Raw genomic sequence first — 27,913 nt, forward strand, 5'->3', positions numbered from 1 at the left:
CATTTTACAAACAGTCAGTGTGAATGTGCTCTAAACACAGTGCTTTTCTGTAACAGGATAAATAAATAAAAGTTGAAACCCTAGCAGTGCTGCTTTAGCGGCGCTATCTTTGCAGGGGGGTTCGTGAGGATAGTGGGGACGGATGCTGTGGTCATCCTGGCCAGGCATCCCAGCCAGCCAGTCAACGCTCACTGCGCACCATGTTACCATGGTTACCACAGGCTGAACCATTCCCCTCATTGCGATGACATAAAAAAAAATAAGGTTACCCAAACATCCAAAAAGACTCCTTTGCGTGCACGTGCGCGCACACACACACACACACACACACACACACACACGCCAAATAAAAACAGGATATGTTTGTAAACAACTATCCAAAGATTGTTTTCCAAAGAGCCAAATCTATAGATCTATAGAAAGGAAGACTAAATATCATCTATAGATATTTAGTCTTCCTCCCAACCCTCTCCCACACCTACTTTTAACCAAAGCACAGACACACAACGCTGCCAGGTACAAAGAATAGCACTGGACTTAGCTACAGAGGTACAAAGAATAGCACTGGACTTAGCTACAGAGGTACAAAGAATAGCACCGGACTTAGCTACAGAGGTACAAAGAATAGTACCGGACTTAGCTACAGAGGTACAAAGAATAGCACTGGACTTAGCTACAGAGGTACAAAGAATAGCACTGGACTTAGCTACAGAGGGACAAAGAATAGCACTGCACTTAGCTACAGAGGGACGAGAGTAAGAGGCCAAAGAGTGGAGAGAGAGGACTGAAGGGAAGAAAAGCAAAGGGAGGACTAAGAATGGGATGAACAGGAAAGACAGGGCAGTGGAGTGAGAGAGAAAGGGATGAAAGAGAGGAGGAGTGAGAGGAGAGGAGACAGAGGAGAGGCGAGGACGAGAGTGTGTGATTTATTTGTCTGTGGGGCGGTGGATCTCCCTGAAGAGAGAGTTCGTCTCCGTACCACACAGCCCAGGCCAAGATTGATGACAGCAAGCAGAAGGTCACCTTACATACACATACATGCACACACTCACACATGCACGTATAGTTCATATTTAAACACACACACACACACACACACACACACACACACACACACACACACACAAACACACACAAACACACACACACACACACACACACACACACACACACACACAGAGGGAGCAAGAGAAACAAAACGAGAGAGAGAGAGAGAGAGAGAGAGAGAGAGAGAGAGACAGTGCACATTACTGTACTCTCTCTGCGCATTTGACCATTACTGTAAAAAATGTAATACACACGCACACATGGACCACAGGAAAAGGTCTGGTTGGACCCAAGCAATACTTTTGGGTTTGCAAATCTGGGTTTGCTTCTGTTAGCATGGCATAAAGCAATTGCTATGCTACCAACCTGAGAACAGTTTAACACTATAAAAATATATTTCCCCTGAAGACGACCCAAAACGCCCTTCACTCCCACAAAAAGGTAAAAGGTGATTGAACACCTAACCATGAAAAAACACGTTTTGCCACTGATTGCAGTATTATCATGTGAATCCAGGTGATGGTTCAGTGTTAAGGTATAAAGGTGTTGTGAAACATGGGTGTGGGAAAATCAAAGAAACACACCTTCAGATTTAACTGTATTCCAGCTTGTGTTTTGGGTGGATGATTCTCTCTCCCTGATCGCACAGAGTCCGGAGATGTTCTGTTGATCAAGTTGCTCTTAAACGTGGCAGCCTGGGTACTGCAAGGCCTGAAGAACACAGAAGAGCTCAGGAAAAGGAAGTTCTTTTTCACAGGACTATTACAGTGTGTTAATAAAAATAGTTTAAAGTAAATCTCATTTCCATCGCTCATTCGTACATGAAAATAGTGTGATTTCCTCATACCCTGCAGATTAAATATATTTTTCTATAATTCTTAAAGTTAATACCCTGAACCTTATGATTTTATGATCTTTTTAAAACCTTTTGATCCTGTTGGATAGCTATACTGCCTGACGAGCCTTTTCACACCAAAAGCACACAGAACCCACAATGTTCTACAGTACATAGATCTTTTCTCATATGAAGGAGTCTTTGGGTCTACACAGTTTTAAAGAAGAATCTTGCATTGTGGTTTAATGGCTGATTCTTTGTTGTGTATGTACCGTGAGTTGTTGCACAGACTTGACGTGTTCCGCTCCCCGAGCCCAGTGTAAATCAGCTTGGACTTGAGCTCATCCACCTCACCAATCACAAACACCTGCACGTCCCCATCCCGGCCAAGGAGCCAGCTCACGCTTTTACTCTGGCCTGTGGAAAGAAAGACACACACACACACACACACACACACACACACACACACACACGGTGAGGTGGACACACACACTCACACTCACACACACACACACACACACACACACACACACACACACACACACACACACACACACACACACACACACACACACACACACACACACAGTAATACTGGTTAGATAACATACTGTAACTCCTTAAGAGGAACAGAGATGGACTCTAGGGCTGCTTGCCATACTGGTTTTGCTGGCTCACTAGAGAACAACATTCCTATCAAACAACCAAAAGGAAAAGCCCGTGATTTCACATGACAACAGACTTGGGATGATAAACTGCAAGCAAACAAAGAGTGTTCTCAACGGGCCATGCTTTGTCAATCACCCTTTCCAAAACTGACGTGACAAGTTCAGCTGTTGTCTTTTCAAACAACAAAACGTAACCTTGAATTTACCTTCAACCAAAAAGCTCTCTGTGTGTAGTACAACTGTTTGTGATTTCAAATTTGACAGTAACGTTAGTAAACGGAAAGATAAGATGCCCACAATGTTTTATGTTGAATTATCACAAGCACTATGCCCATCAGTGACAGCTGAATGCAGTCCCTTTATTTTGAGAATAAGCACCCTTGTCTCTAGGACAATGAAAGTGTGATCATTTAAACCAACAAGTCATAAAGATTCCACTGAAAAGCAATTGTTGCTCCCTTTTAGTTTGCGCATGAGGTGTTGCTTAGTTATCTTTGTCCTTCTGAAACTATGACTCAGTGCGGAGGATCTATGAAAAAAATATATTCGATAAGTGTGTAGGATTTGGAAGTGGGAGTGTGGTGAACAACAATGTTTTCTAAGCTCACAACTCTAGTAAAATCCCTTTACTAGATTTACTCCTCCGATTGTGCTGCATAGAACTGCTCAGAGGAAAACATATTTTGTGTGCTTCAAATCTCTCTTTCTCTTTCTCTTTCTCTCTCTCTCTCTCTCTCTCTCTCTCTCTCTCTCTCTCTCTCTCTCTCTCTCTCTCTCTCTCTCTTCTCTTCTCTTCTCATCATCTTAACACAAAATCTGACACATGTACACAAACACAACAGCACTACTACAGCAAACACGGTGTAATCTTTTTGTTGTTTTTCGAACGCTTGGACTTCCTGTAGCTTTCCTGCCTTGCTGGCAGCCGATTGTTTGAGGCAATGGAACACGGCCTTGCGCTCACTTCCTGCCTCTGAAACTGGGCCTGTTACCAAACCATAAAAACAGTGAGCCTCTTTCTCTCTGATGTACCCCGAGAGAATCCTCTCATGGCAACACCCCGGCACAAGACGAAACTATCTGAAACCGGACAAAAAAATCTGAAATGTTACAAAGTCACAAACTGGTGAAAAAAAGACCAAAACTGTCAGTTGCACTGTCAGGGCAGGCGCAGAGATTATTCTCCAACTCCGAGGAGGCCATGTGTTGCTTGTAAAGTTGCTCTGTAGCGGGCTGTCACGCTGGCATATGTGTCTTAGTGACCAAAGGCGGCAGCTGGGGTGGCCTTCGGGGAATACAGAGCACTCTGTTCCCAGACCACTAGCCCGAGACTCGGACTTCTTCACAAGAACGGCTCTGTGATCAGAGTGGACTTTCACGCACATGCCCAGTTTGCGCAAAGCAGTCATTTACCACAGAGCACTAACTAACCTAGTCTCATCAGCAAGCACCTAAACAACCCCCACCACTATGGTCCCTCAGGGCCTTTCCAAGCAGGACTGCTGTGTGGGTTTGTGGGTAGTGATCTCAGATTCTTTTTGTGGAATGCACAAGGGAAGCGAGTTGAGCGTTCTGTGATTATAACTCCCAGTTCCCATAAAGACAGTAGCGGCAGGCCAAGAAATGCTGTCCAGCCAGATTTTCCTGCCCGGGTGAGTATGCCAGGCCAGTCTAAAGACGGGGGTGCCTGTGAGGACATGTGACAGCAATGTAGACATGGTCGTTGATGAATGCTCATCTTTTGTTTTCCTTTTTTTTTCAATTTTGTTTACTTATCTTTCTCTCTGCTGTCTCTACACACACATTCACGTGAACCAAATACACTCAAACGTATTTTCTAAAGCCATCCTTCACACTTGGATTCTGTTCACATCTCGCTAGTGGAGCTGGCTCAGTCCTGTGTGTTTGTGTCAGTCTTCTCACAAGCTAGTGTAACCATCTAAACAAATACCCACACACAGTTTACAGACACACACACATACACACACCCTTAGAGATACAACAACCTCTGCACATGCTCACCCAACCCTATTGGGCTCACCCAACCATCGTGTGTGTTATTTTTTTGGAAACTCCTTACATGCTAGTGCCACCCTTTACACACACACACACACACACACACACACACACACATACACACACAGACAGACAGACAGACAAACACACACACGCACAGATGCAATGTCACTGCCAAACTTGCATCATTAATTGTGCCATTGCAACATGAGAGGTGGAACTGTGACGTCCCCAGATGCCATCATTTAGAGAACACACACAAATGGCATATCCACCTCTTCAGCTTTTTCCTGGGGCTCAAATGACTGACGGGTCACCCTTGCCTCATGATCTGTGTCTGTGTCAGTGGTGGGCACCATACTCCATTTTGCTTCCTGTCTGTGTCAGTACCACGCAAAGCAAGTGCGTGTCAGTGAGGGCTTGCTTCACGGAGGTCAACCACAAGCTTACGGTTTCTCTGTGAAACTCCAGTCTGAGTCATTTGCTGCAGAAGTCAGCGGCGACGTTCACAACCATATAAAGTCATGAGGCGCCTATCAGCAGGGGACCAAAATAAATGCATTTATCTGGATCTCTAAGTGAGGTCATGGGCATCCACGGACATGCTGGTTTACTTTACACACACACACATACATACACACAGACTCCCAGAGAAGTTGTGCACCATCTGCAAATAGAGAAATGTCTATGCAGGTAGCAGATCAGTACATTCATCAGCTTAGTCAGTGCTGCCTGGTGTTGTCAGGGCTAGTCTATAAGTCAGTACTGGATTAACAGAGCCAATACTGGGCTAATTTAGTCAGTACTGGGTTAACAGAGCCAATACTGGGCTAATTTAGTCAGTACTGGGTTAACAGAGCCAATACTGGGCCAGCTTAGTCAGTACTGGGTTAACAGTGTCAGTGCTGGTTGATGTTTTCCATGGTGGCTGATGGTTGTCAGTGCTACGAGGTGAGTGCACTCTTAAAACAAATGTGTTAAATCAACACAAGTTGTGTTATTTTCAACACACTCGTTTTAAGTTTGTGTGGTGTGTGGTGCTGTGTAAGCCAGTGTGGGTGGTGTCAGCGCTAGTTGATGGTGTACTGTACTAGTTGATAGAGTCAGAGCTGATTGATGGAGTCAGTGCTGGTCGATGGGGTCAGTGCTAGCTAATGGTGTCAGTGCTGGTTGATAGAGTCAGTGCTAGTTAATGGTGTCAGTGCTGGTTGATGGAGTCAGTGCTAGTTGATAGAGTCAGTGCTGGTCGATGGGGTCAGTGTGGGGCGTACCTGTCTTGGCTTTGGGCCGGTGCGCCTCCTCGCCCTCCATCTTCTCCTCGCGCTCGTTCCAGCGGCGCACCTGCTCCTGCCTCATCTTCGTGAAGAGCGTCTTCTTCTGCTCCTCGCTCAGAGCCTCCAGCAGCTCCGGCTCGATGTACATGTCCTTCAGGATCTGCTGCAGCATGGTGGCGCTAGCAGCGGACTGAGAGGGCGTCTCAGAGGGTTAGAGTGTTTAAAGGGGACGCAGGGGAAACGTCCAGGAGAGATGTCCAAGAGAGACGTCCAGACGATACGTCCAGTGGAGCGATGAGATGATAGTTGAAGATGGTGGTAGAGACGATGGATGTGTTTCTGACTACACGTGCACGCATACACACATGGGGACCAAAGTGCACGCACACACATACACACACTCAATCACACATGCATACAAACTATCACCTGCACACACTCACTGCAGTGTGCGTGCCTGTTGAAGCGTTTGTGTGACCACACCACATTAACACATACACACACAGGAACACTCACACACACACACACACTCACACACACACTCCCACGCAGATGTCACAGTACATCCGCCATCAGCTGTAGAGCCTGTGGATGGTAAACCATAACACAAGAGTACATCACTGAATTTGTTTACAACTGCTTTGCTTTCTACACATTCACCTTTCTTTTGTTGTCTTCTCTTTCCTCCCTTCTCTGTTTCTCCCTCGTTACTCCCCCATGTTCAAGATTGCTGGCAAAGAACTTTAAAAGATGTGTGCGTGTCATCACTACTCAGACACACCATTTCTCAGCATTGTAGCATTGTGAGGCTATGCCCGGCTTGTGAGGGAGGACATTCCTTTGGATTCCTCCACCAACATGAACCCCCCCCCCACCCCATCTCCCATGATGCACTGCTGTCTTTACGTTTTTACGTTGCCCTTCCACAGCTACGACTGCAAGCATGTTTACTGACAAAGGGACTGGCATGTTTCCCGGCCAGCAGAGAAACCCAGACTGCCACAACTTTCTCAGTCCCAAGGGTAAAACACGTCAAGAGAGAAAGACATGGAGAGAGAGACAGGGAAGGAGAGAGAGAGAGAGAGAGAGTGAGAGAGAGAGAGGCAGAGAAGAGAAAGAGAAAAAGAAAGAAAGAGATTCACCAGAACAGAATTATCTCTGTTCTGGTGAATTTGTCTACTACAGCTTTTTGTCAGTGAAAGCGTGACAGAGTAAGGTCGCGGAAGGAGAGAACAACAGAGTGAGAGACAAAACAAGCTCGAGAAATAAACAAGTAAGTAAAGGATACTCACAGAGAGGTGCAGCTACTCCAAAGCAGTCTTCAGACTGGAAGAGTGAATGTGCTTCTGTCTTTCTTGCCTTTGTGTATGACTAAGCTGGTGACATCACAGCATTCCATGAACTCTCTCTCTCTTGCTCTCTCTCTCTGCAGTCTCTCACTCAAACATAAACTCACTCAGACTCCCTCACTCTTGTTCGCTCCCTCCTCCACTCTCTCGCTCTCTCTTTCACAGACTTCCTCTCTTCCCACTGATTCTCGCAGCCTGAAGAAAAAAGAAAAGTCAGGAAGCTGAGCTCAGCTGCAGCAGCTGTGTGTGAGAGAGAGAGAGTGAGAGAGAGAGAGAGAGAGAGAGAGAGAGAGAGAGGGCAGCATCCTGTTTAACACAGAAGAGAGGGGCGGAGAGACAGACAACGCCAAACCCAGTTAATGAGAGAGAGTGAGAGAGAGAGAGCGGAAAGTTTAGACCCTTAAATAACTACTTCTACTGAAATATATAGGTCACACATTGGTGCAAACACACATTGGTGCAAGGCTAGAGAGAGACAGACAGAGGAAAGAGAGAAAGTGAGAGAACATTGAGAAAAAAAGGGGGGAAAGAGAAAAGACGAGGGGAAGGAGACTTGAGTCATAATCTCTTCTTAGATCCTTGTCTAGCCATTTTGTGTTGTGGTGGTGCTTCATCCTCCGCCCTTTAGATGCTTTACGCACTACATGCGCCATTTTTACACACACATTTCACACTGTTTGCCATGAGTAGGACACAAGTTCTATTTTCACAGTTGTATTTTAGGGGATGATACATGCGGCAACTTTTTGAGCAATGTTTCTCTTCAACCACATAGCTGCCTCCATGTGTTTTGACAAGATGATCATGACAATTTGACTATTACTGTTTAATCATATTTGCCTATTACTGTTTAATCATATTTGCCTATTACTGTTTAATCATATTTGCCTATTGATGATTAAATCTCTGGACAAAAAGAAATGTTGGCCAAAAAATCAATGAGAATGTGTCAGAACCACAGCATTTGTGTTACTGCAGAAGTGAAGTTAAACTTTTACCCATTCCACCATGAAATTGTAAATTGGATTTATACACGAGGATGGATGACTAGATTAATAGATAGATAGATAGATAGATAGATAGATAGATACTTTATTGATCCCCAAGGGGAAATTCAAGTGACTAGTGCTAGTTCACTAGACTAGTGCTATACATTGCAATTAGTAGAATGCATCACTAGATGGCAGTATATATCAGTATGTTTGCTGTTTAAACATCCTTTTTTCAAGAAATTTTAGCTTAAGTATAGGCTACAAATTTACATGTATAAGAATAAAACAAAAAGATTGTTTAGATTGCACAATTGCTTGACATAAAAGTCTAAAACTTAGTTAGTTTTAATATTTGTATATAGTTTTTTTTTTACTTTCATGTGCATAACAGCTTAAAATAAAACATTTATGTGTTCGTTTATATTTCTGAAATGTTCACAATCACATCTGAAAAATGTGGACATAAACCGCTTCCAATTTTTAAATATGTAAAGGCGCCATCTGATGGACACTAATATACTTACAGGTTTTAAGCATTTGTCTTAACACAGTTATATTCTATTTTCTGCAATAGTACATTTAAGGTAAATATCATACTTAGCTTCTATTAAATTCATAACTAAAGCAGAGGCCACTCACATTACATTGATTGAAATGTGCCTAAAACTATTGCAGTAGTTACTACGGTTTGGTTTTGTACTGCCGTATTGTATGTCAGCTTCAACTGGTCATGCATGGGAGTTAACCCCAAACAGCACCTGCAATCTGTACCTTCATATCAACATGATGGATCTAACCATTCTTTTTCCTCTTTCAAATAGTGTTGTTTTAATGGTCCTACTCAAAAATACACAAAACAAAATATCAATACAATGAGTAAGCTAGATATTTTCTATTACAACTATTTTCAAATGGTTTTGTAGGATAAAAGCATATACATAACTTGTTTGCTTTGACATGTTTTTGAGAGCCATTCATGGGACTTCTTTGGAAGACAAGACTTCTGAAAGAGAACATGTCTCTGAGGTCATATCAAGTTTCATTAATAGATCTTTCAAATGCAGACAGGTCCAACATAGTCCACAGAGAATTGTTGTAACCCACCTGAGTTGAGAGGAGAGTTATTTAAGTCATAACACACATTTTTAAATCAACAGCACCACCCTCTGGCCAAACAGGACAAAACAGTCCTTGAAAACCCACCTGCAGACGATTAAATAAAATCAGCACACAATTTCAGTCAGTGTAGCACACTGCTTTAATTAAGAGACCTTGCTGGTATCACAGCTGTCAATTTCATTGACTGCATTTGAATTAGGAACAAAAAAACTTCCTTGAAACATTTAAAATAGTATTAAGATTAGTCAATTACATTGATACATGTGTGCAACAATTTCTAGGATGACAATTGCTAAATGTAAATCAATTTGTATGGAAATTCACAGAAAATATAACAAAAAGGAAAATGGACACTGATTCTATTTTTGGAATTGTCTTTATCAGATTGTCACAACAACTTAACATTTATTTAACACAACAATAATATCAAAAACACTGTCTTAGTGTCCATTCTATGCAGTCCAACTCGTTCTGCATGTAGCATGGCCACATGACACATAATTCGACCAAAATCACACACGTTATGTTTATTTGTGAGGTGTCATTGTTAGGGAGTATTATGCCATAATGCTTAAAGGAGCTATGTGGAATTCTATAAGATGCAAGTTGTCTTGAACACAGGCATATGTCACTGTTCCACTGACTTGCATTGTATTTGATACAGGGGCCATTTGGAGTCCAATGTGGTATTCTTCATATTCCGTTTGCTGTTAGCGAATTTGAATTTCAAAGAGGCCATTGACACCCATTTCCAAATTCAGGCACCAATCACAATTGCTAATCCAGCATGGGGCGGGCTTTAAATGATGACAGATAGAGCAGTGCATTCAAAACAACCAATGGCTGCGCTGATGGCAACAGAGTTAAATAAATGTGGATGTGTATTTTCTTTGGAATTAGTAAACAACTACATTTAAAACCTTCGTTCACAAGAAAGATTTGACTGCTGCACTTCTGAAGCGGTTTGGTAAGAGTTTAATGCACCCATTTAAGTTTAATTTCACTGCTAGTTACGCCCCTGGAAATCGCAATTCAATGAAGCCTTTCCAGACCTACTCTCAATCTCAATTGAGAATTGTAATTTTTGTTGTAGTGTTCTAAACTAAACAGGAATAATCCACACATCCCTTTTGCTGGCCCAGGGGTAGTTCCCAGCTCTAGCTAGGAGGCTTTGATTAATCCTTCACCTAGAAACTAAACAGCAATGCAGTCTATTTGGCGTCCTCACAAATGTCCACTACCTAGCCTTCAGGGATGGTTGTCCACATTAAGATATATTTATTATGAGCAAATGTTAAGGAAGCAATAACACTTTAAAGGTGCAATGTCCTGATGCACCCTGTGGGGATGTTTGGTATTTCTTGCTGACATCTTCAAAACTCCACATACCACGTTTGACTGAAAGTGAGGCTGTGACAATAGGGAGGAGAGAATGTCTTTTAAAAGGCTCAGTCCACAATTCTAATCCAATACACTTTTTATTGAATTCAGCTAATTTCTCCTCATGGTCCTGTCTGCTCTGTTTTAGATTTCAAGAATACACAAACAAACAAACAAACAAAATACCAGCGTTCATACATTGTCCTTGTTCTGTAATTGGGCCAAAAACAAAGTGGCCTAGTGTATGACAGAGCCATACACTATTCCACCAATGAACGTGCTCGGAGCAGGGGTACAGACGGGAGAGAGCTGTAATATGATTGGCTGCTGAGCTGAAATATCAACAACCTTTCGCCTGAATCGCGGTCGGTACCTTTCACAGGAAGGAGCCGAGCCAGGCTCCGAGAGGTGTGGCGCGTCTGCCAAGGCTGGCAAAGGAGGGCCTGAGCAGCCGGCATGGGAGTGGAGGAAGGAAGTGACAGAACAGGAAGGGAGTGACAGAACAGGAAGGAGGAAGAGAACAGGAGGATCAGGAAGTGAGGTGTGAAAAGGTGGAGGTTTAAATTATGATGAATTGACAGTACATGAAGTGGGTAGACCAGACATAGTGTATAATGACTTTCATCTGCTGACAGGACTATATAATGTCCTTTAAAAAGGCTATATAATGTCATTCATAATAATAAGTGCGGTGTGGTAAGTTTTGATTCCTTCAAACAAATAGAAATATACTTAAGATTGGCAATTAGCAACACATAGGCAAGCAATTGGGAGAAGATAATCAATAAATAAAACAAAACATATTGCACTATGTGGAATCGCCTTTAACTGCTGCATAAACAAGGGTACTAGGGAATTACAGTTGGATCTTTATGCGTGCACTTCCCCTTGATTTCCATTAAGTCACTTTCAGCTTATTGTTGATTAAGGATGACCTTATATTTTATATACATGTAATATTAGAAAATACATGTTGGCATAGTTGGAACTGATGGGGATGATTCAATTCAAATTCACTGCTCCCATACCCCTGTCCACTAGGTGTCAGGATACACTAAAGATTGCAGAAGTGCTTGACACCAGCCGCAGACGCAACATGTTGGCCCTGTACTTAAAGAGACAGCACATCCCATTTGCAGGCCCAGGGGTAGTTTCCAGCTCTAGCTAGGAGGCTTTGATTAATCCTTCACCTAGAAACTAAACAGCAATGCAGTCTATTTGGCGTCCTCACAAATGTCCACTACCCAGCTCCAGGGATGGTTGTCCACATTAAAATATATTTATTATGAGCAAATGTTAAGGAAGCAATAACACTTTAAAGGTGCAATGTCCTGATGCACCCTGTGGGGATGTTTGGTATTTCTTGCGCACATCTTCAATGTTGCATGAGACACTTTTGTGCCAGTATGGAACACTTTATAGTGCCACATGAATAGGGAACACAGGAGGACTCAAGTGCATGTTTATGTGTAAGGGAAAAAAGGCCACCAGCACAGCCTAATAGTCAAGTGTACACTGCAAAAACTGCTTATCTAACAAAATCTAACCAAGTGTTATTAATCTTATATCAAGATAAAAAAAACTAGTTGGTATTGTTTTCAGTATAAAGAGACTTACCTAGCGCTTTTTTGTGAAATCATTTGACTTAATTTAAAAAAAAATTGACTTATTTTAAGACATCTCATCTTGAAAACAAGCAAATTTGTCTGCCAGTGCGTTAAGCAAATTTGTCCTAAAAACAAGCAAATTTGTCTGCCAGTGCGTTGAGCAAATTTGTCTTGATAAGACTCCTTAAAATAAGTTAAAGTCTTCTTAAATTAAGTCAAAATGATCTTTTGAGAGGGTGCTAGGTAAGTCTTTTCATACTAAAAACAATACCAAATAGATTTTTTAATCTTAATATAAGATCAATAACACTTGGTTAGAATTCATTTTTTGCAGTGTACTTCTGTTGCCAAAAACAAGAGGCTTCTAAACTTCCAACAAACAATCTATTATAAAGGTATGATAGAAATGTAGAAAATGCTGCTAGCTTTTACACTAGCCCAAGCAAAGTAGTCACTAGGGCTTTCTAAATGAGCGTGTCCAATTCAAACATTCCTGTAGATTCTGTTTTGAGCCTTACAGGGCATTTATAACATTTCTCTGGCCTTTGTCGACAAATGCATAAATCAACACTCACTGGGGAAAAAAACCTCACTGACATACCAGATATACATAGCTATGAAAACTCAACTCGAGTGTCATGAAAGAAAATGAAGCTAACAAAACATTGTGTCACAAGGAGCAGGTCGTATTTCATTTGAGGTCATCAGAGGGCATTTATACATACCCCTGTAACCTGGCACAAAGGCACTCTGAACATGGCCCAGAAGTTAGTTAGTCATCAGTGCACACATTGAGAAAATAATTTAAAAACATCACAAACTGTCTAACACATGTTAATGAAGATGCCCATACTTATCTCTTTGTTGACGATGTTGAGCCATTCAGTCGGATAAGAGGTTGAAAGATGAATATAAAACATAGCACAAAATAAGACCAAGAAATGTTAAAGGTTTGTAAAAAAAAATGGGGGAAATCTGCACATGAGGGTATCAAGACTATGAGCCAGTCCCAAGTCAGATTGCTAAGAAAATAAATCACAGAGAACAGACTAACATACAATGAGGAACCTGGAGGAAAATTAAAAGCATAGCAAAGATTATTAGAAGTAATTGGAAATTCCAACAGGAAAGTAAGAGTATTGATTAATGATATTCTATGAGATCCCATCACACACAGTGATTGTCTGAGAGTCCTTCAAATGGGTGCTTCTATTTTGTGATGACTTGCATATCTAGGAAACCACAACGTCTTTCATCTCCGTTATAAGACAGTATTTAGACAATTCAGAAAATTCTACAAGTGTATGGTATGGACAACTTGAGCTCTTGAACTAAATGCCATGTACTGAGCTCTATAGGCTAATCCTGCCAGCCACCACCACGCTTTAGAGATGGAGGCCTAAAAAAGTGTCTTCATGAGAAGGCTCATTACTGCCTTAAAGTGTGCTGTACACACAATATACACAAATGTATTATAACTGGCTTACGTTCCTAGCTGGCTTAGTGGGTCTGATTTATAAACTCTCTTCTTAGCCATACGCTGCCAGTTAAAAACATGTGACGTCAGTTTTGCAAGGAGAGCTATGAGCTGATCTAATCACTTTTAATACAATTTGGATAGATGCTCAATAGCAATCCTTAAACCCAACTGAAATACAGCTCGTGGTCCGAACAAAAATGGCCGCAGTAAAAAATAATGTGTGTTTTGGCAACACCGGGTGCTGTTTGTTTTACACTGTCTACGATCTGATGCATAAAATCAGTAAATACAAATACAATATGGGAATTCTGGATTCTGAAACAGAAACTACAACAATTTAACAAATTGTTCAACTATTAGTAAACAAGCAACACATGACATTAGTGACAAATGCCATGGACAATCAGTAATGTTGAGAAATGTCTCAGGATAACAAGGATACCAAAAGAATAACAAAAGTAAAGGGGGAACAATGCTAAACTTCAACTCTGCACTGCAACCACACAAAATACAAATAAACACATGAATCACTGTACCTGAATGAAGGAGACAACATGGCAACAGACAATGAGTAACCAACATGTCCCCTCCTTTCATGGGATTAGAATGAGGCAGGGTGTAAAACACCTGAAAGGCAGAGCAGATGTGCAATCTCGAATCACTGTGTAAGTCCTAAACACAATCTAGCAAACAAGAATTGAAAAAGCAAAACAATCTGTTTAATTCCCTCGAATCTAGGTCTTGGAATCTAGGAATCTGTGGTGTGAGCCCTGAATAAATGACAAAGTGAAACAAGCTATTTTCAATACGGTGTTTAGGAGAATCATCTCATTTACAGAAAGAAAGAGACATTGTCAAATTTAGCTTGCCTGATCAGCAAAAAGAGCCTAAAGGAGTCGAGAAAGGAGACAAAAACTGGGAGAAGGTGATCAATATTTCAAAAACTGGCATTTGTACTTTTGTTATTACTCACCGCGCAATCTGCACATCAGTTCAACTCAGATGCCACATCTGGTCTAGAGCCAACTATTAATTGATCAAAACAAGCAAATATGGAAAAAAGAAAATAGGCCTCAAGAGGTTCCTCGGGAATGATCTGGCAGGGGAAGTAATCTCCAAAAAAGAAAAGCACCATTAGCGTCTACATAACAATAAATACAAAAAGGAAAATGAATAATAGGATTGTTAAATCGGAAAAAGTACAATTAGACAATGGTGATAAAGTACCTCAGAAGAGAGCTGCAGAGTTTGCTTAACTAATGGCAGAGCACAGATGCTTTAATGCAAAACCAAAGCAGGAGTACAATATAGTGACTGAGCAGGCACAGTTTCTTGTTTCACTATACATTGTAGTGTATGTCACATCTTTCAATGGCACGGCTGTATACACTGACACACATTGTCATTGTCTATCTGTTCGAAGTAGAGAGAACTTGATGTTCACCCACTTAATACAATATATGATACAAAACGTATTCAATTAAATAATGTCCTAAAGCTGACAGTGTTTTTAAAGCTTATTTGTTTAGTGAAATTTCACATTTCTAAATATATGTTAATGTATGGGTGATCTGCACACATTCAACAGTCCAATAACTCCGTCCGAGTTAAACAAAGCACACCATAATCCTTCTTAACTTCGTCCATAGACTTGCATCTCCATGGAATGTTTCTTAGTGATATGTAATGACTGGTTGTTCATTTCAGCTGCACAGCATAGGCCCAGTTCTAACATGGTTCCATATTCTACTTTAGAGCATTCATAAATTCAGGGTGGAATGACATCATTAAGAGAAGCTGCTATACTGCAGATTGCATTTCACCTTGAATTTTGTAGAATGTCAAAAACAAAAGATTATAAATTTACCACCACTAAATTCTTTAAAAGCTTCTCATGGCTTAATAATATACCTGTAAAGATGGTGGATTATAGATCCTTGACATTCCATGTTAACATTTGGTATGCATGTAGCAGATCTTCAGAACTGTCCGACAGCAAGAGGCAAGGCAAACCCGCAGAGAGCTAGACATGCTGTACGTTTCATGATTATAGTCTTGCATGGCAAACCAGAGTGCATCACACAAAGTCATGAACAGGAAAGATGCAATCCGTTTAGTGAGAAGTAGGTAAATTAACATTTCTTTTATTTTAAAATTTTGTAAAATGTACATAAATTATATTTGACTTATCAACATTGAATGCGTTATTCAATAATCATCTTTGAAAACATAAGGAATATAAGTTAAAGAAAAAATGCACAAGACATTCCTTGTTGAGATCATTTTCCAAATACCATATTAGTCAGATACTTCCTCTAGTTGGGAAAGCAATGTGCTAGACATCCATTAACCACTGAAGACAGAATAAAGATCATCATACACTTTCATAGGGATCTCCTCCAATCAATATATATATATAATATTATTTTTTATATATATATATATATATATTTTTTTTTTTGTTTGTTTTGTTTTTAGTACAACCAGGGAACATGACTGCATGCTAAAAGCTCCCACTGAAACCCCCACTGAAACACTGACACCACATGTACAGCCACTCATACAACCTCACATCTGCCCCTTCCCCTCCCCCTCCCATCGAGAAACCCCCACTGATGGTGCGGTAGGTGGAGGAGTGTGGACACAGGAGAGAATGGTGAACAGGTAGGTGTCCAATGAATGTAGTGTGGATGTGATGGAGTGGTCTCTAAGCCTCGTCTAGACTGGGCAGCTGGTGTTTCTTCTACTCTCCTCACCCAGATACAGACCTTTAGTTTAAGTGCAGAAAAAGGCTTTTTTTTAAAAAAAACCCTTAAGAGAGAAATAAACGTGGAATTCAGCCACATGCTTTCAAATATTAATCTTATATTTAATTGATATACATATATTGCCACAATTGGCACATACGATATTGCACACAGTAATGAAATATAGCACTGGAAAGAAAGACAAAGAAAAAAAAAACTTGTGAGCCAAAATGTTCAAAATGACAAATAATGTGGAATAATGTTAGAAAAGAAAAATTAGACATGCTGACTATACCTCTAAGAAGAGGCCTTACAATTCTGACAAATGACACGTTACTGTCCAAGCCATAGCATTACAAGAAACCTTGCACAGGGGAAGTGCAAGCGTATTAAATCCCTACCCAGTTAAAAGTGGCACTCCCTACCACCCTTTGTGGTTATATCACTGGCCTAGGCTTTGCAAGTGAAGAGCTAGCTCATTCACACTACTGTCCAGGTGAACACCCCCTTCCATGTTTACATGTAGGCCGATGCCTGGATGATTGGGTTTGGGGATATAGGTCAACAGGGAAATCGTTGCGACTTTAACCCATGTCCTATATTCTCCAGGGGAACCAGTGGGCATCACTAGTTGTGTGGTCACACAAAAGGTAGGGGAAGGTACGGGGAGGGACAAGACTTTCAAATGAAATCACACATCGAGAAGGTTAAGAAAGTAATCAAATACATGAACCCAAACTGCAATCCAAAGCACCAGCCAGCGTGTAAGCATGCCGAGCGTGTAAGGCACCAGGTTGTTTTAAATGCTGAAGAGTTACGCTCCTCAACAAGTATTATCAATGCCAGTGGCACCCAACACAGGTTCTCAAGGACCTCGTTGAGTCATGGTTTCCCTTTCCACATGAGCTCGCTGCTGTAGACTGACCTCGGCACTAGGATTGAAAAATTAAAGAGTAGTCACTGCCCTGGTACATACCATGTCCGCAATGATGGCACCACAGTTACAGACTAAGTGAAATCCACATTGGTGGTCAAAGATTTAGTGATCTGAACAAGACAGTCTAACAGTCTAATTATAATTGAAAACCACTTCATTGCAGGGTCCTTGAGGACTGTCATTGAGATGTCCATCTCAATGCAACTGTGTACAGGTTCACATGCAGCTACAGCATCCTTCCGTACCACTCATTTACTCATTGGTAGATTGTTACACACACACACACACACACACAAACTCACTGACAGCCACACACACATATGCTTATATATCTATATACAGATCTATATCTGTATACATATATATAGTGACAGATAGAGATATTTTAAATACTTTTACAGATTGTTTGTCAAATTCTTCCCACTGAAAACGCGGGATGTTTTTTCTCTTTTCCATAAGCACAGAAATACTTCTGATTCACAAAATCATACTTTGCATTTTTTTTTTTACATTAGCACTTTTGTAAGATCCTGTACATTTTAATGGGCTTTAAAGAAGGGTTGAAAATTCTATATTACAAATATGTCATTAAAGGTGCAGTCCATGACTAATTTCCTACATTTTATTGTCGAGTTCAGTGAATTGCTCCTCACAGTTCTCGACCTGTCCATTCAGTGTTTGCGCTCAAGGGCGGTGTTCGTACGCAGCCCCGCCTCTGTAAATGGAAAATGAACATACAATATGTGGCTCACACTGAGCCATAAACAATCCCAGCCAATCAAAATGGTGCTTCAAGAGAATGGAGGAGGTGAGTAATTTAATAGGCTGTTGAGCTCCAACTACAACATTTTGGAAAAGTGAAACCAAATCATGGACTGCATCTTCAAGCACTCATGTCATTGCTGCAAGTAGTTACTGTACTTCCTTAATAAAAGTCAGGTACCTTTTCCATACACACTGCATGACAACAAGACACAAAGATATAGAATAATGATCTGCATGACTCAATAAAAAAATACATTAATAATATTAATATGCCTCTTGGAAAGGTCTTCATTTTGAGATCCACCATCCAGTCCAATATGTGTGATATCGATGCAATGTATAGCCTATTGCAAACAGCTCTTGATCCCTTTCCAATGGATTTGCCTGTTGTAGGCCTACCTATGACAGGCAGAATGCTTGCATGACATTTCAACCCCTAGCCCTCACATGAAACATATGTGGTGGTAAACATGACAACCTTCTTGAAAGGGTTTTACGTTTTGGTTCAAAAAGGAACAAAAGAGAAAAAGACAGTAAAATTAAAATTTCTGATTTGTGCTGAAGTCATTAGCTCACAAGAAAAGGTCTTGTTTCTCGCATTTCGGCAACAATTCTATTTGAACATTGCAAACACCTTTTGTAATAGCTTGAACGTGTACAAAAGTTCTTGGTTAATAAGGGGAAATAAACACTCAAGTTCTTTATCATTTGTAATCAAGTAGGAAACACGGTTCATATATAATGTTATTACTTTGTTTAGCAGCCGCTTACTGTATTAATGGTGGATTACGTGGGTAACATCCAGCGATGGGTGACATGTAGTCGCAACTGTCAGTCTGTGGAGGTTTGATTTGTGGGTGGTGCTCCCTTGAAGTTAAACAGTTACAGTTAAATCTTTAGGTTTCTTTCTTTTTACAGTAAAGTTTTAATTATAATTTCTCTTGTTATTTTGATTAATTTTGCATGTTTTCTCTCCATTTATCAATCCTCGTCTCCATCGTCGCCATGCAATTCCTCTTGCTGCTGTTGTAGCTCACATGCCCTCTTCTCTCGCTGTTTCTCCTGAATTTTTTTCATCTCGTCTGCATATTTACAAAAAGTGTTTCCGAATTTGGACCACACTTTGTAGGGCACCGTGATAGAGTTGCGGTACGTAGGTTTCACCTCGCTTATCCTCATAAACACTCCATACTTATTCGAGCCCACGTCAAAGAAGAACCGTTTGTTGTCCACAGTCAAAGATGTACCCTCTGGCAACTCTGCGGGTTCGTCCTCAACTCCGTAATCATCAATGAGTTTGGCCAAAGCGTCACGAAACTCAATAAGTCCCTGGGCAGGAAGAGCGATCGTCTGGCCTTGCGTGGATCCCAATCCGGGCCCCCGGTTCACCGTTTGTCGAATTCTTAGGAACCGGCCTCTCTGATTCTCTTTCAGGTCCATGTAGTATTTCCGATTTTCTCTTACCAGGAACTCGCTCTTCAGAGCGCGTCGCGGTTCATCCTGCACCATGTCCGGATTGCTAGGACCCAATTGGGCATAATGTTCGATGAAATCCCCCAGGTAGTCACGGAACTCAACAGCAACTGACATAGAGAGAGTGAGGCGGCTCTTGTTTCCCCCAGCCCCGACTTCAGCTATCTTCAAGAAGCGGCCCTTCGCATTCTGTTTTACGTCCAGATAGAAACGTTTGTTCTGAATGTCAACCCGTTTCGAAGCGAGCTCTTGCGTCTCATGCTGCAGCCCGGAAGCCGAGCCCGCCCCTCCTGTCACTGGGTGCATGGAACCGACACCCGGGCCCGTGGCTGCTCCTCCCTGCTCACTTCCACTGTCTCTGTCCGCCATGATGCTGCCTGCCTGCCTTCTCCCTCTGTCTACTGCAACCCTACTGCCAGCCAGCCACGCCACCGCTCTCGCGAGATCTGCATGAGAGAGGCACATGAGGTACATTTCAACTAGTGTGTGTCGTTAAATATTAGGGTAAGAACAATATTTTCATTGGCAATGTACATTTTAGTCACCTTGCCACATTGTTGCTCTTTGAGAGAAAATAATGTTTTGCAACATATCAAGTCTTAGGCTTACTCATACTGGGCAAATAGCCAACAAGCCTATATGTCCTGACAATAATATGCATTAATCATAATTGGCCTACCTATGTGAATAATGCGCGTAGGCCTATAGCCAATAGCCATTTTTCATATAAGGCTACCCTGAGAAGACAGTGACATTGTGAAGCGCCAGCTGTTCATCCCACAGCTAACCAAATTCATTGCGCTTAGTTTTGAGGTATTATTCTATTGGCTTGCTGTATGGCTTGTATAGGCTATGGCTACAGCTGCCTATAGTAGGTTTGTAAGCAGGCTCCTGAAAACCCATCATTGTTATTGTCTGTAAGATTTTAAGCGCATATGAAAGCAATAGTTTCAATAAAGGTTGGCTGTGGATGTACCTGAAACAAATGTGCATAAACCATAAAAAAGGATGAATCTTGGTTTAGTGCATTGGCTACCAACATAGCCTACCGTTACACTTTATGACAATTCAGATATGAATTAAGTTTCTTGTACAATGTAATGGCATCCTTCTTCTTGTAAAGTAGTACACTACACGTTGTTGTAGCTTATAAAACATAACTGGACTACTTCAAGCAGGGTTGTGCACAATTCGAATTGCAATTCTGCTTCCTGTTTGCTACCTTAATTAAAATGCAAGTGAAATTCAAGAATTCAATTGGAATTTAAGAGACAGTTTCAATTCAATTTTGGAATTTTGCACAAGCCTGCCTTCAAGAGTCAAAAGGGATGGTTTTCAGTTCATATGCAGGAAATGTAATATTTGGACATGGAAAAAACTGCACTGCACGATATAGTAGCCTACTGCACTTGACTGCAATATTTTGACATGAAAATAGTAAGTAAAATAAAACTGTAAAATAGTAGTAGCCTAGGCTATAACTGTCCCATAACTGCATTTTTAACTTCAGAGGCTAGAAGTTCTGGTGAAGGGGGATATGCGTCTACTCGCCCTACACAGAATCATTAGCCTTCAGTTCCATTTATCAAATGGCAGGTGGCGATTATTTTGGAGACACAATTTAAAAGGGTCTTTATGTCGGCAGGCAAAGCAACATAGAGGCAGCCTCAGGAAATGTTAATCTATAGGCTATTCATGGGTTTCATCAGGTCCCTTTCCACAGGTGTATTAATCAAGCACCATGCAGTCTGCATTGATAATTAAGGTGCTTGATTTTATACACCTGTGGAAAGGGACCTGATGAAACCCATGAATATATTGAAGGAGAGGAGTGTGACGTGCGTTATAAGTCGTCTGCGTCGGGATTTGTTACAATTAATTTATAGGGCAAGTTATTCATTAAGGACTATGTCTGTGTATGTCCAGACAGTCTATTTGTATGGTCATATCAATTAAGACCATATAGCTTCGTGTTCCTGAGTATCAGTCTTCGCGAACAGGTGGTCTATCTACGAGATAGCCTATAGGCCAGGGTCGTTGTTACATGCATTAAAACAGAGCAGTCTCTGTCAAATCGAGGATGACAATCGCAGAGCCTTGTGTCTCGAGGCACTGCCTGTGTGTAAGCCTATCTAAATTCAGGCATGGGCTGGGCTGTTTAAGATTTGGAAATGACTAATTATATACTGTATGCATAGCTTCATGCTTCAAAAAATGTATAAAATGCACAGACACTTTCCTTGCTAAGCCTAACAGCCCTGCAATCAGGATGCAAGGTAATAGGAGGGCAAATAAAGCTCATTCTGCTGGCGAGAGTGCACACATAACAGAGAAGCATAACTATTGATTGAATGCCAATGCAAATATAAAATATATATAGTGTAACTTAGAATGACATCCTGTACAAAACACACATTCCCTTTTTACATTGATAGTCAAGCACACTTTTAATTGCATTCGTTTTCTTTCCTTTCCCATACCAACTCATTCTCTTGCAGAAATTGTAGCCTACCGTTGTAATGCATCATCTGATCATGCCTGTTGTTGGAATAGCAGGGCAAGCATAACAAAGATCTAAGGTAACAAGTAGCCTACTGGATCAAGATAGTATTTTTATGAAACCCAACATTTTGCCCTATAGTGTTATGTTAGAACTTCAGTATTGGATAAACTGATCTTGCAGCAGCAGGCAGGAAGCAGAAGTTCATATAAAATACACAGACCGTCTAGTCTGTGTGTTTCCCGAAAGACAATTCGCAATTTCAGGAATGAGTCAAGCACTTTTTAGGCTATAGGCTTAATTGATGTTTTCCTGACATTGATAGTCGCACGCATTAATACCCCCATTATAGTCTCTGCAAGTCCCTTTCTCCATCGACTCATTTTCTTTCAGAGAGAACCTTACCTGACTCGGAACTGTTAACCTGCAATACGCATGATCATCGTGGATCATTGTGTTGGTAGTAGTCTAGGTTATCATATATAGCCTACCTAAATACAAGGTAAAAAAAAGTAACGAATCAAGGAAAGACAAATGCCATTTTTAGGAACGCTTTCAATTAGTGAATTGTTAAATTTATCATGTCATAAATTTTCTTCAAATAAAATAGCGTAGGCCTATATGCCGTCTATGGCTGTTTCCGAAATGCCATACGCTGCATAGGCTACTTACTGCACGCGACGTGCCACTTTCTTTCCATACAAGCAGTGTGCATTAGCCATTTCGAAAACAGCCATTAAAGCTATTGTAGCCACTTTATATGTGATTTGGAAGTGAATTGTCTAGTCAGCATAAAAATCTTCGCATTTGCCACTTGTTGTCATTGAATTCAAAACAATGCCTAATTTGAGGCTAATTCATCTCATTCGAATTTAAAATGGAATATTAATGGGGTAAAGCCAATTCACCCACCACACTTTTGTAAATGAAAACATTTCCTAAAGGCCATAACTAACAGACACTTGAAAATGGAACCAACCACTGAAAGAAAAATATAAATTAAGCAGCATTATCCTTCTTATTATTATTTACAAGTAATGCTAATATAAAACTAACTTTATTCTAAACAAAAACGAAGAAAATATTTTTATAACATATTTTACAAAACGAAACTAGTTTATTTATAGACATGTAGCCTATTTATGATCAACCATTTCTTAATTTCGTTTAAAAAATTATCTTAATCGAGGTAATAAGGAGATTCATTGCCCTAGAAGGTAAAAAACATGATACATAAAGAATAAATCCATTGTAGGCCTAAAATAAATTAGGCTATCGTTGTAGTCAATAATTTCTGTTTTTTTATTTGACTGTTTTTCTGAATGTTATGCTTTCTAATAAAGAATATTGATCTGCTGGTCTGACAAATTCTAACAATATCCTATGTGTTAACATACCTACAACACAGAAGATAGTTTTTTTTTAGGGCTATGTTAAGATGAGTAATTAGTTGATTTGGTTCTGTATTCTTGACTCACTTCAAAAACGTAGCCTTTATGAGTCTTTCATTTATTCATTCTGTCCAAACATTAAACTTCTCAAACATTACAAAAGCATACTGTGTTCTGTTTATCATGTCTAAATTCACATTTCTTAAAAGCTTAAAGATAGAATTAGAATAAGTAGTAATGTCCCTAATAAAAATAAAACTATTTTCTGTGTCGAAAAGGCAGATTCTGTACCATTTACCAGTGCAAGTGAAATGTATGGCTTACAGTAGGTAACTGTCTGGGGTGCGTTTCCCAAAAGTTGCTAACCTGTTAGCAACTTAGTTTGTTGGCAATGGGAAATTGCAATTAGCAATTATGGTTTTATGAAACGCACCCCTGGATATTAGATATGTATATATCCTATATAAATCCATTGTTTAGTCTACTACTGCCAATAGTTACCATTTACTAAAGCAGAGTGAAACGTATACAGATACAGTAATGATCTGCATTTTATGCTTGTGGCAGCTGGTGTCCAACTTGTCAAACAACTCCGTGCATGAACCATATAGCCGAGTAACCTTACCTCAAACACATACCTAATCCTCCCCCCAATTATTGAAGATATAAGTGATGTAGTGATTGATAAGAAATTAAAAGTATAGATTTTCTGTTCACTCGGTGCTAAGGAAAATCAATGCCTCTGTGTGGCATTTTGTGGCCAATTATGTAGCAATATAATGTACTGTGCATGGCTAATCAAAGTGTGATTATTATAGTGTGTTTCTGCTGAGAAAATATAACAGTGAGAGGGGAACCTTTGGATGAAGCATTTTGTCATTGATTTAGCCCTTTTATGGTTATGGTATTTAGCAGACGCTTTTGTCCAAAGCGACATACAAATAACAACAACACAAAGTTAAATTTAACAGTAAAGAATTTAAAAAGTTGGTAAGACTACATTAAGGAGAATAGCAATAATAAACAGCAATGTCAATTCAATCAATAGCCTAATGAAAATAAATAAATACTATAATATACAAACCATAACGAATAAGAAACGCTTAATGAACTAAGTGCATGTTGAACAGGTATGCCTTTAGACCCAAAACTATTACAGGAACAGAGAGCATTGGGCAACTCATTCCACCAACAATGAAGCACTGAGGAAAATAGTCTTGAATTTGACCTAGCGTTTATGGCTGGTCGACACAACAGACGCTCATCAGAAGACCGTAGTGGGCGGTATATATCTTGATCATTGAATTAAGATAGCAGGGAGCAGATCCAGTCAGTGTGCTATAGGCCAAAGTGAGAGATTTACATTTAATTCTGGCCACTATAGGGAGCCAGTGGAGAGTAACTAGGAGAGGAGTTATTATTTTAAGCAATACATCATGATATAAGCAACTATATAGAAATGTGAGGCAAATTATCCAATTTCATGTTGGGTAATGAACTTTAAAAGTTCATTACCCAACCTAACGGCATCCCCTGCTATAACGACTTGACAGCTGGGCAACTGGACTTGACACTATTTCATAACTGTCTTGAATTATTTTATCTAGACAGAATCTGAATATTTATAATATAAAACTATAGTGTGCGATTGCATATTGTTAAAGTTAACTATAAAGCTAGCCTATGTCACACCAAAAGCGTATTGCCAAGCAATACTAGGTTGAAATGTATCAGCAGTATTATAATGCCGGTAGCCTAATACTGCCGATACTGAATATGAATAATTAGCCCTACGCATCGTCATGCAAGAAGGTGGATTTTAGACATGCAGTTTTGAATACAGACGCACGCAGCCTACGATGGTTCAGTCCATAGACACTGTCTGAAGCTCTGACTCGAGAAACATTCGTTCGAATTTACGTGTGCTATTCATTCATTCACCGCAGTTTTACTTTCTGCTTGACACACTGGTTTGTTTAATTCACATAGAGAACTTGAGTGGCAGACTGAAACAAAATAAACAAACTTTTGGAAAAGTTAACAGCAGTGGAGCCATAGGCAGAGAGAACGAGACAATGCGTGTAGAGGCTAAAAATACAAGCAGGCCCATGCTAATCTAGGGAATTCATTGGGGATGGATTAGGCCAATCTTTTTATATAAACACTATAGTTATTTAGTCTACTTATACTTTCAAACATTCAATAAGGGAGAACGAAGAGACAAAAACCAAATAGTTTATTCTGACGTTCTACTGTATATACTGAAGAGACAGGGAAGGAAAAGAGAGAAAGACAGCAATTCCTTCCAAAGCAAGGGACCCCCCCCCCCCCCCACACACACACACACACCCCACCCCCCCCCACACACACCCACCCACACACACACACACACACAATTGTTAACCATATACTTGACAAATGACTGCAGTGGTTGTATCTCAATGTCCCACAATATGCTCCAAATGTGTGAAATAAAAATACAAATTAGTAGGTTTATTTCAGACATAGAATCTATTCTACCCATGTTTATCCATTAATGACCAATCCAAATTTGCAGTGCTGTGTCGTATATCTATAGAATGTGCACAAGTAGCCTATGTTAGTATGCATATTAATATTCTTCTATGGCGGGCATGCATACACCTGCTTAGGGCTCATGACATCTGAAAATTAGCATTCGATCAAATCTTAGAATAGTCAAGATACTCTACCTACCTTTGTATCTCACTTGAATTCCAATTCAGGGGGGTTGCAACCTAAGATTTTTAGGAAACAGCTGAAGATGATGAACAGCACTAATTGATGTAAGATGTGTGTCTCATTTATTTAATAATAAATGAAGGTCGACATCTTCTAGGTCTTTACCTGATATAAACTTCGGTTAATGGTATTTCTGTTTAGTGCCTGCACAATGGAAGGTAAACTCTGCTATTCTAATCCAACTCACTTGCCAGATTAAGCTAATTGTTCTTTATGGTCCTTTAGCAGCATGGGCTATGTGTACTGGCTCTGTTAATTGGACAAACATATAGGCTCGGACCGAGCCATGAACATTTCCAGCCAATGCACACAAAAAGGGTGGTGGGGGTGGAGTAATTTCATTTGGTCATTTTCAAAACTTCAGTTTCGACAACCTTTCACCATAAGCACGAACCCGACATTTTAAAGTAAAGCAGTAAGGTTGCCCTTTCAGTCAGGATCAACAGCCTGGGATGGGTAGCCTATGGTGATGAGGCTACCATAGATCATACGACAGAATACATATATTATCTCTATTGCCTGTGCATTTTGTTAAAACGCAGCAATATTTTTTCTTTTGGAGACTGAACTGTATGACCTTAAAATACTGAGCTGCCGTCAGCCCACCTGCTCACTCATTTTTCCAACATATCAAACTCAACTCAAAGTGTTGGGCCTATTTTTCCCTTCTCAGTCATCAATAGCTTGTCGCTGCTCAGTAGATGTTACTTCGCGTGAATGTGTGTGTGTGTGTGTGCGTGCGTGTTCACATGCGTGTGTGTGAGTTGGGGGTGGGGTTGGAGAGAGTCTGTAAAAGTATCTGCGCAGACCGATTTGGTCGTGTTTGTTTATAGGTTGTCTGTATAAGAGTGTTTGGACTTTTAACCATCGCTGACGAAACAGTCTCATTGCGGAATACCCTTGTAGTCTGAAAGGCATAGACCGGATATTTTCTAATGCCGCACGCAATTTTGACATCAACTCCCATGCAATTATCTAAAAAATAACAGAGGTTACATTGGATATCATCACCACGCTACGCTTGCACCTACGATGACTGTGCAAAAGAGTTGAATACTGTAATGACCAGCGAATTCCTCTGCAGAATGCAGGGTGACATATAGAGACGTCCGTTTGCCAAAGTCAAAGACCCGATAATAAGCGACAACGTTCGGCTTATCCTTACCCCGCTTAGTCCACAGGCAGAGAGCTAGTCAGTCCCAGCTCCGTCAGTCGCTGACAGACAGTAAAACACTAAGTGAGAACCAGCAAGCCTCGAAGGCCTACTGTCAGCAGTACCGTAATACTGCTTCGCTGGTTCGCTTTTTCACAAGATGGAACGAAATAGCGAGTCGTGGCATGGAGAAACGGACGCACGTACAGACTCAACGCTGTACGTTTGTCCTGTGATGTCAGCACGTTCAGTTGCTAAGTAAATGGCAACGTTAGTGCGCCTCGCACTGTTGCACTAAGGAAACTGCAGGCATTAAACTAAAGCCGGCTGTAAAAGACATGATTTCAGACTCTGAAATTCAGAGAGCCTTTTTGCAATTAGCCTAAACACGACATAAATCCGTCAGACCAAGTTTTCAGC

The 27,913-nt window shown here is 40.5% G+C and overlaps 2 protein-coding genes across 4 annotated transcripts in view; both read right to left on the reverse strand.

Annotated features, from left to right (window-relative positions):
• The window catches only part of zgc:100829 (uncharacterized protein LOC445149 homolog), a 17,930-nt gene extending 10,301 nt beyond the window's left edge, over positions 1-7,629 (reverse strand). Inside the window, exons 1-4 of one of the 2 annotated variants that reach the window (XM_042092752.1) lie at positions 7,133-7,629; positions 5,838-6,425; positions 2,155-2,299; positions 1,632-1,758 (exon numbers count right to left, since the gene is read on the reverse strand). In XM_042092752.1, coding sequence (XP_041948686.1) covers positions 1,632-1,758; positions 2,155-2,299; positions 5,838-6,012 — 447 coding nt within the window. In that variant the 5' untranslated portion in view covers positions 6,013-6,425; positions 7,133-7,629. The remainder of the gene's footprint in view (positions 1-1,631; positions 1,759-2,154; positions 2,300-5,837; positions 6,426-7,132) is intronic. The other variant, XM_042092751.1, reaches the window with a different exon arrangement.
• Positions 7,630-15,895: 8,266 nt separating this feature from the next.
• puraa (purine-rich element binding protein Aa) lies at positions 15,896-27,663 on the reverse strand. 2 transcript variants are annotated; one of them, XM_042093008.1, is made up of 2 exons: positions 27,506-27,663; positions 15,896-20,135 (listed from the first exon to the last, which is right to left on the reverse strand). In XM_042093008.1, the coding sequence occupies exon 2, from the start codon at positions 20,056-20,058 to the stop codon at positions 19,198-19,200; it is 861 nt and encodes a 286-aa protein (XP_041948942.1). In that variant the 5' UTR covers positions 20,059-20,135; positions 27,506-27,663; the 3' UTR covers positions 15,896-19,197. The 2 variants fall into 2 exon arrangements, with proteins under 2 accessions (XP_041948942.1, XP_041948943.1); XM_042093009.1 differs by lacking the exon at positions 27,506-27,663 and adding an exon at positions 26,296-26,314.
• Between the last annotated feature and the right edge of the window lie 250 nt (positions 27,664-27,913).

This window comes from Alosa sapidissima, chromosome 5, assembly GCF_018492685.1.
Source record: "Alosa sapidissima isolate fAloSap1 chromosome 5, fAloSap1.pri, whole genome shotgun sequence".
Taxonomy (NCBI): domain Eukaryota; kingdom Metazoa; phylum Chordata; class Actinopteri; order Clupeiformes; family Clupeidae; genus Alosa; species Alosa sapidissima.

What these genes read in the sequence shown, in the direction of transcription:
- puraa (XM_042093008.1), bottom strand. Translation starts at nt 20,058, where the DNA reads ATGGCGGACAGAGACAGTGGAAGTGAGCAGGGAGGAGCAGCCACGGGC.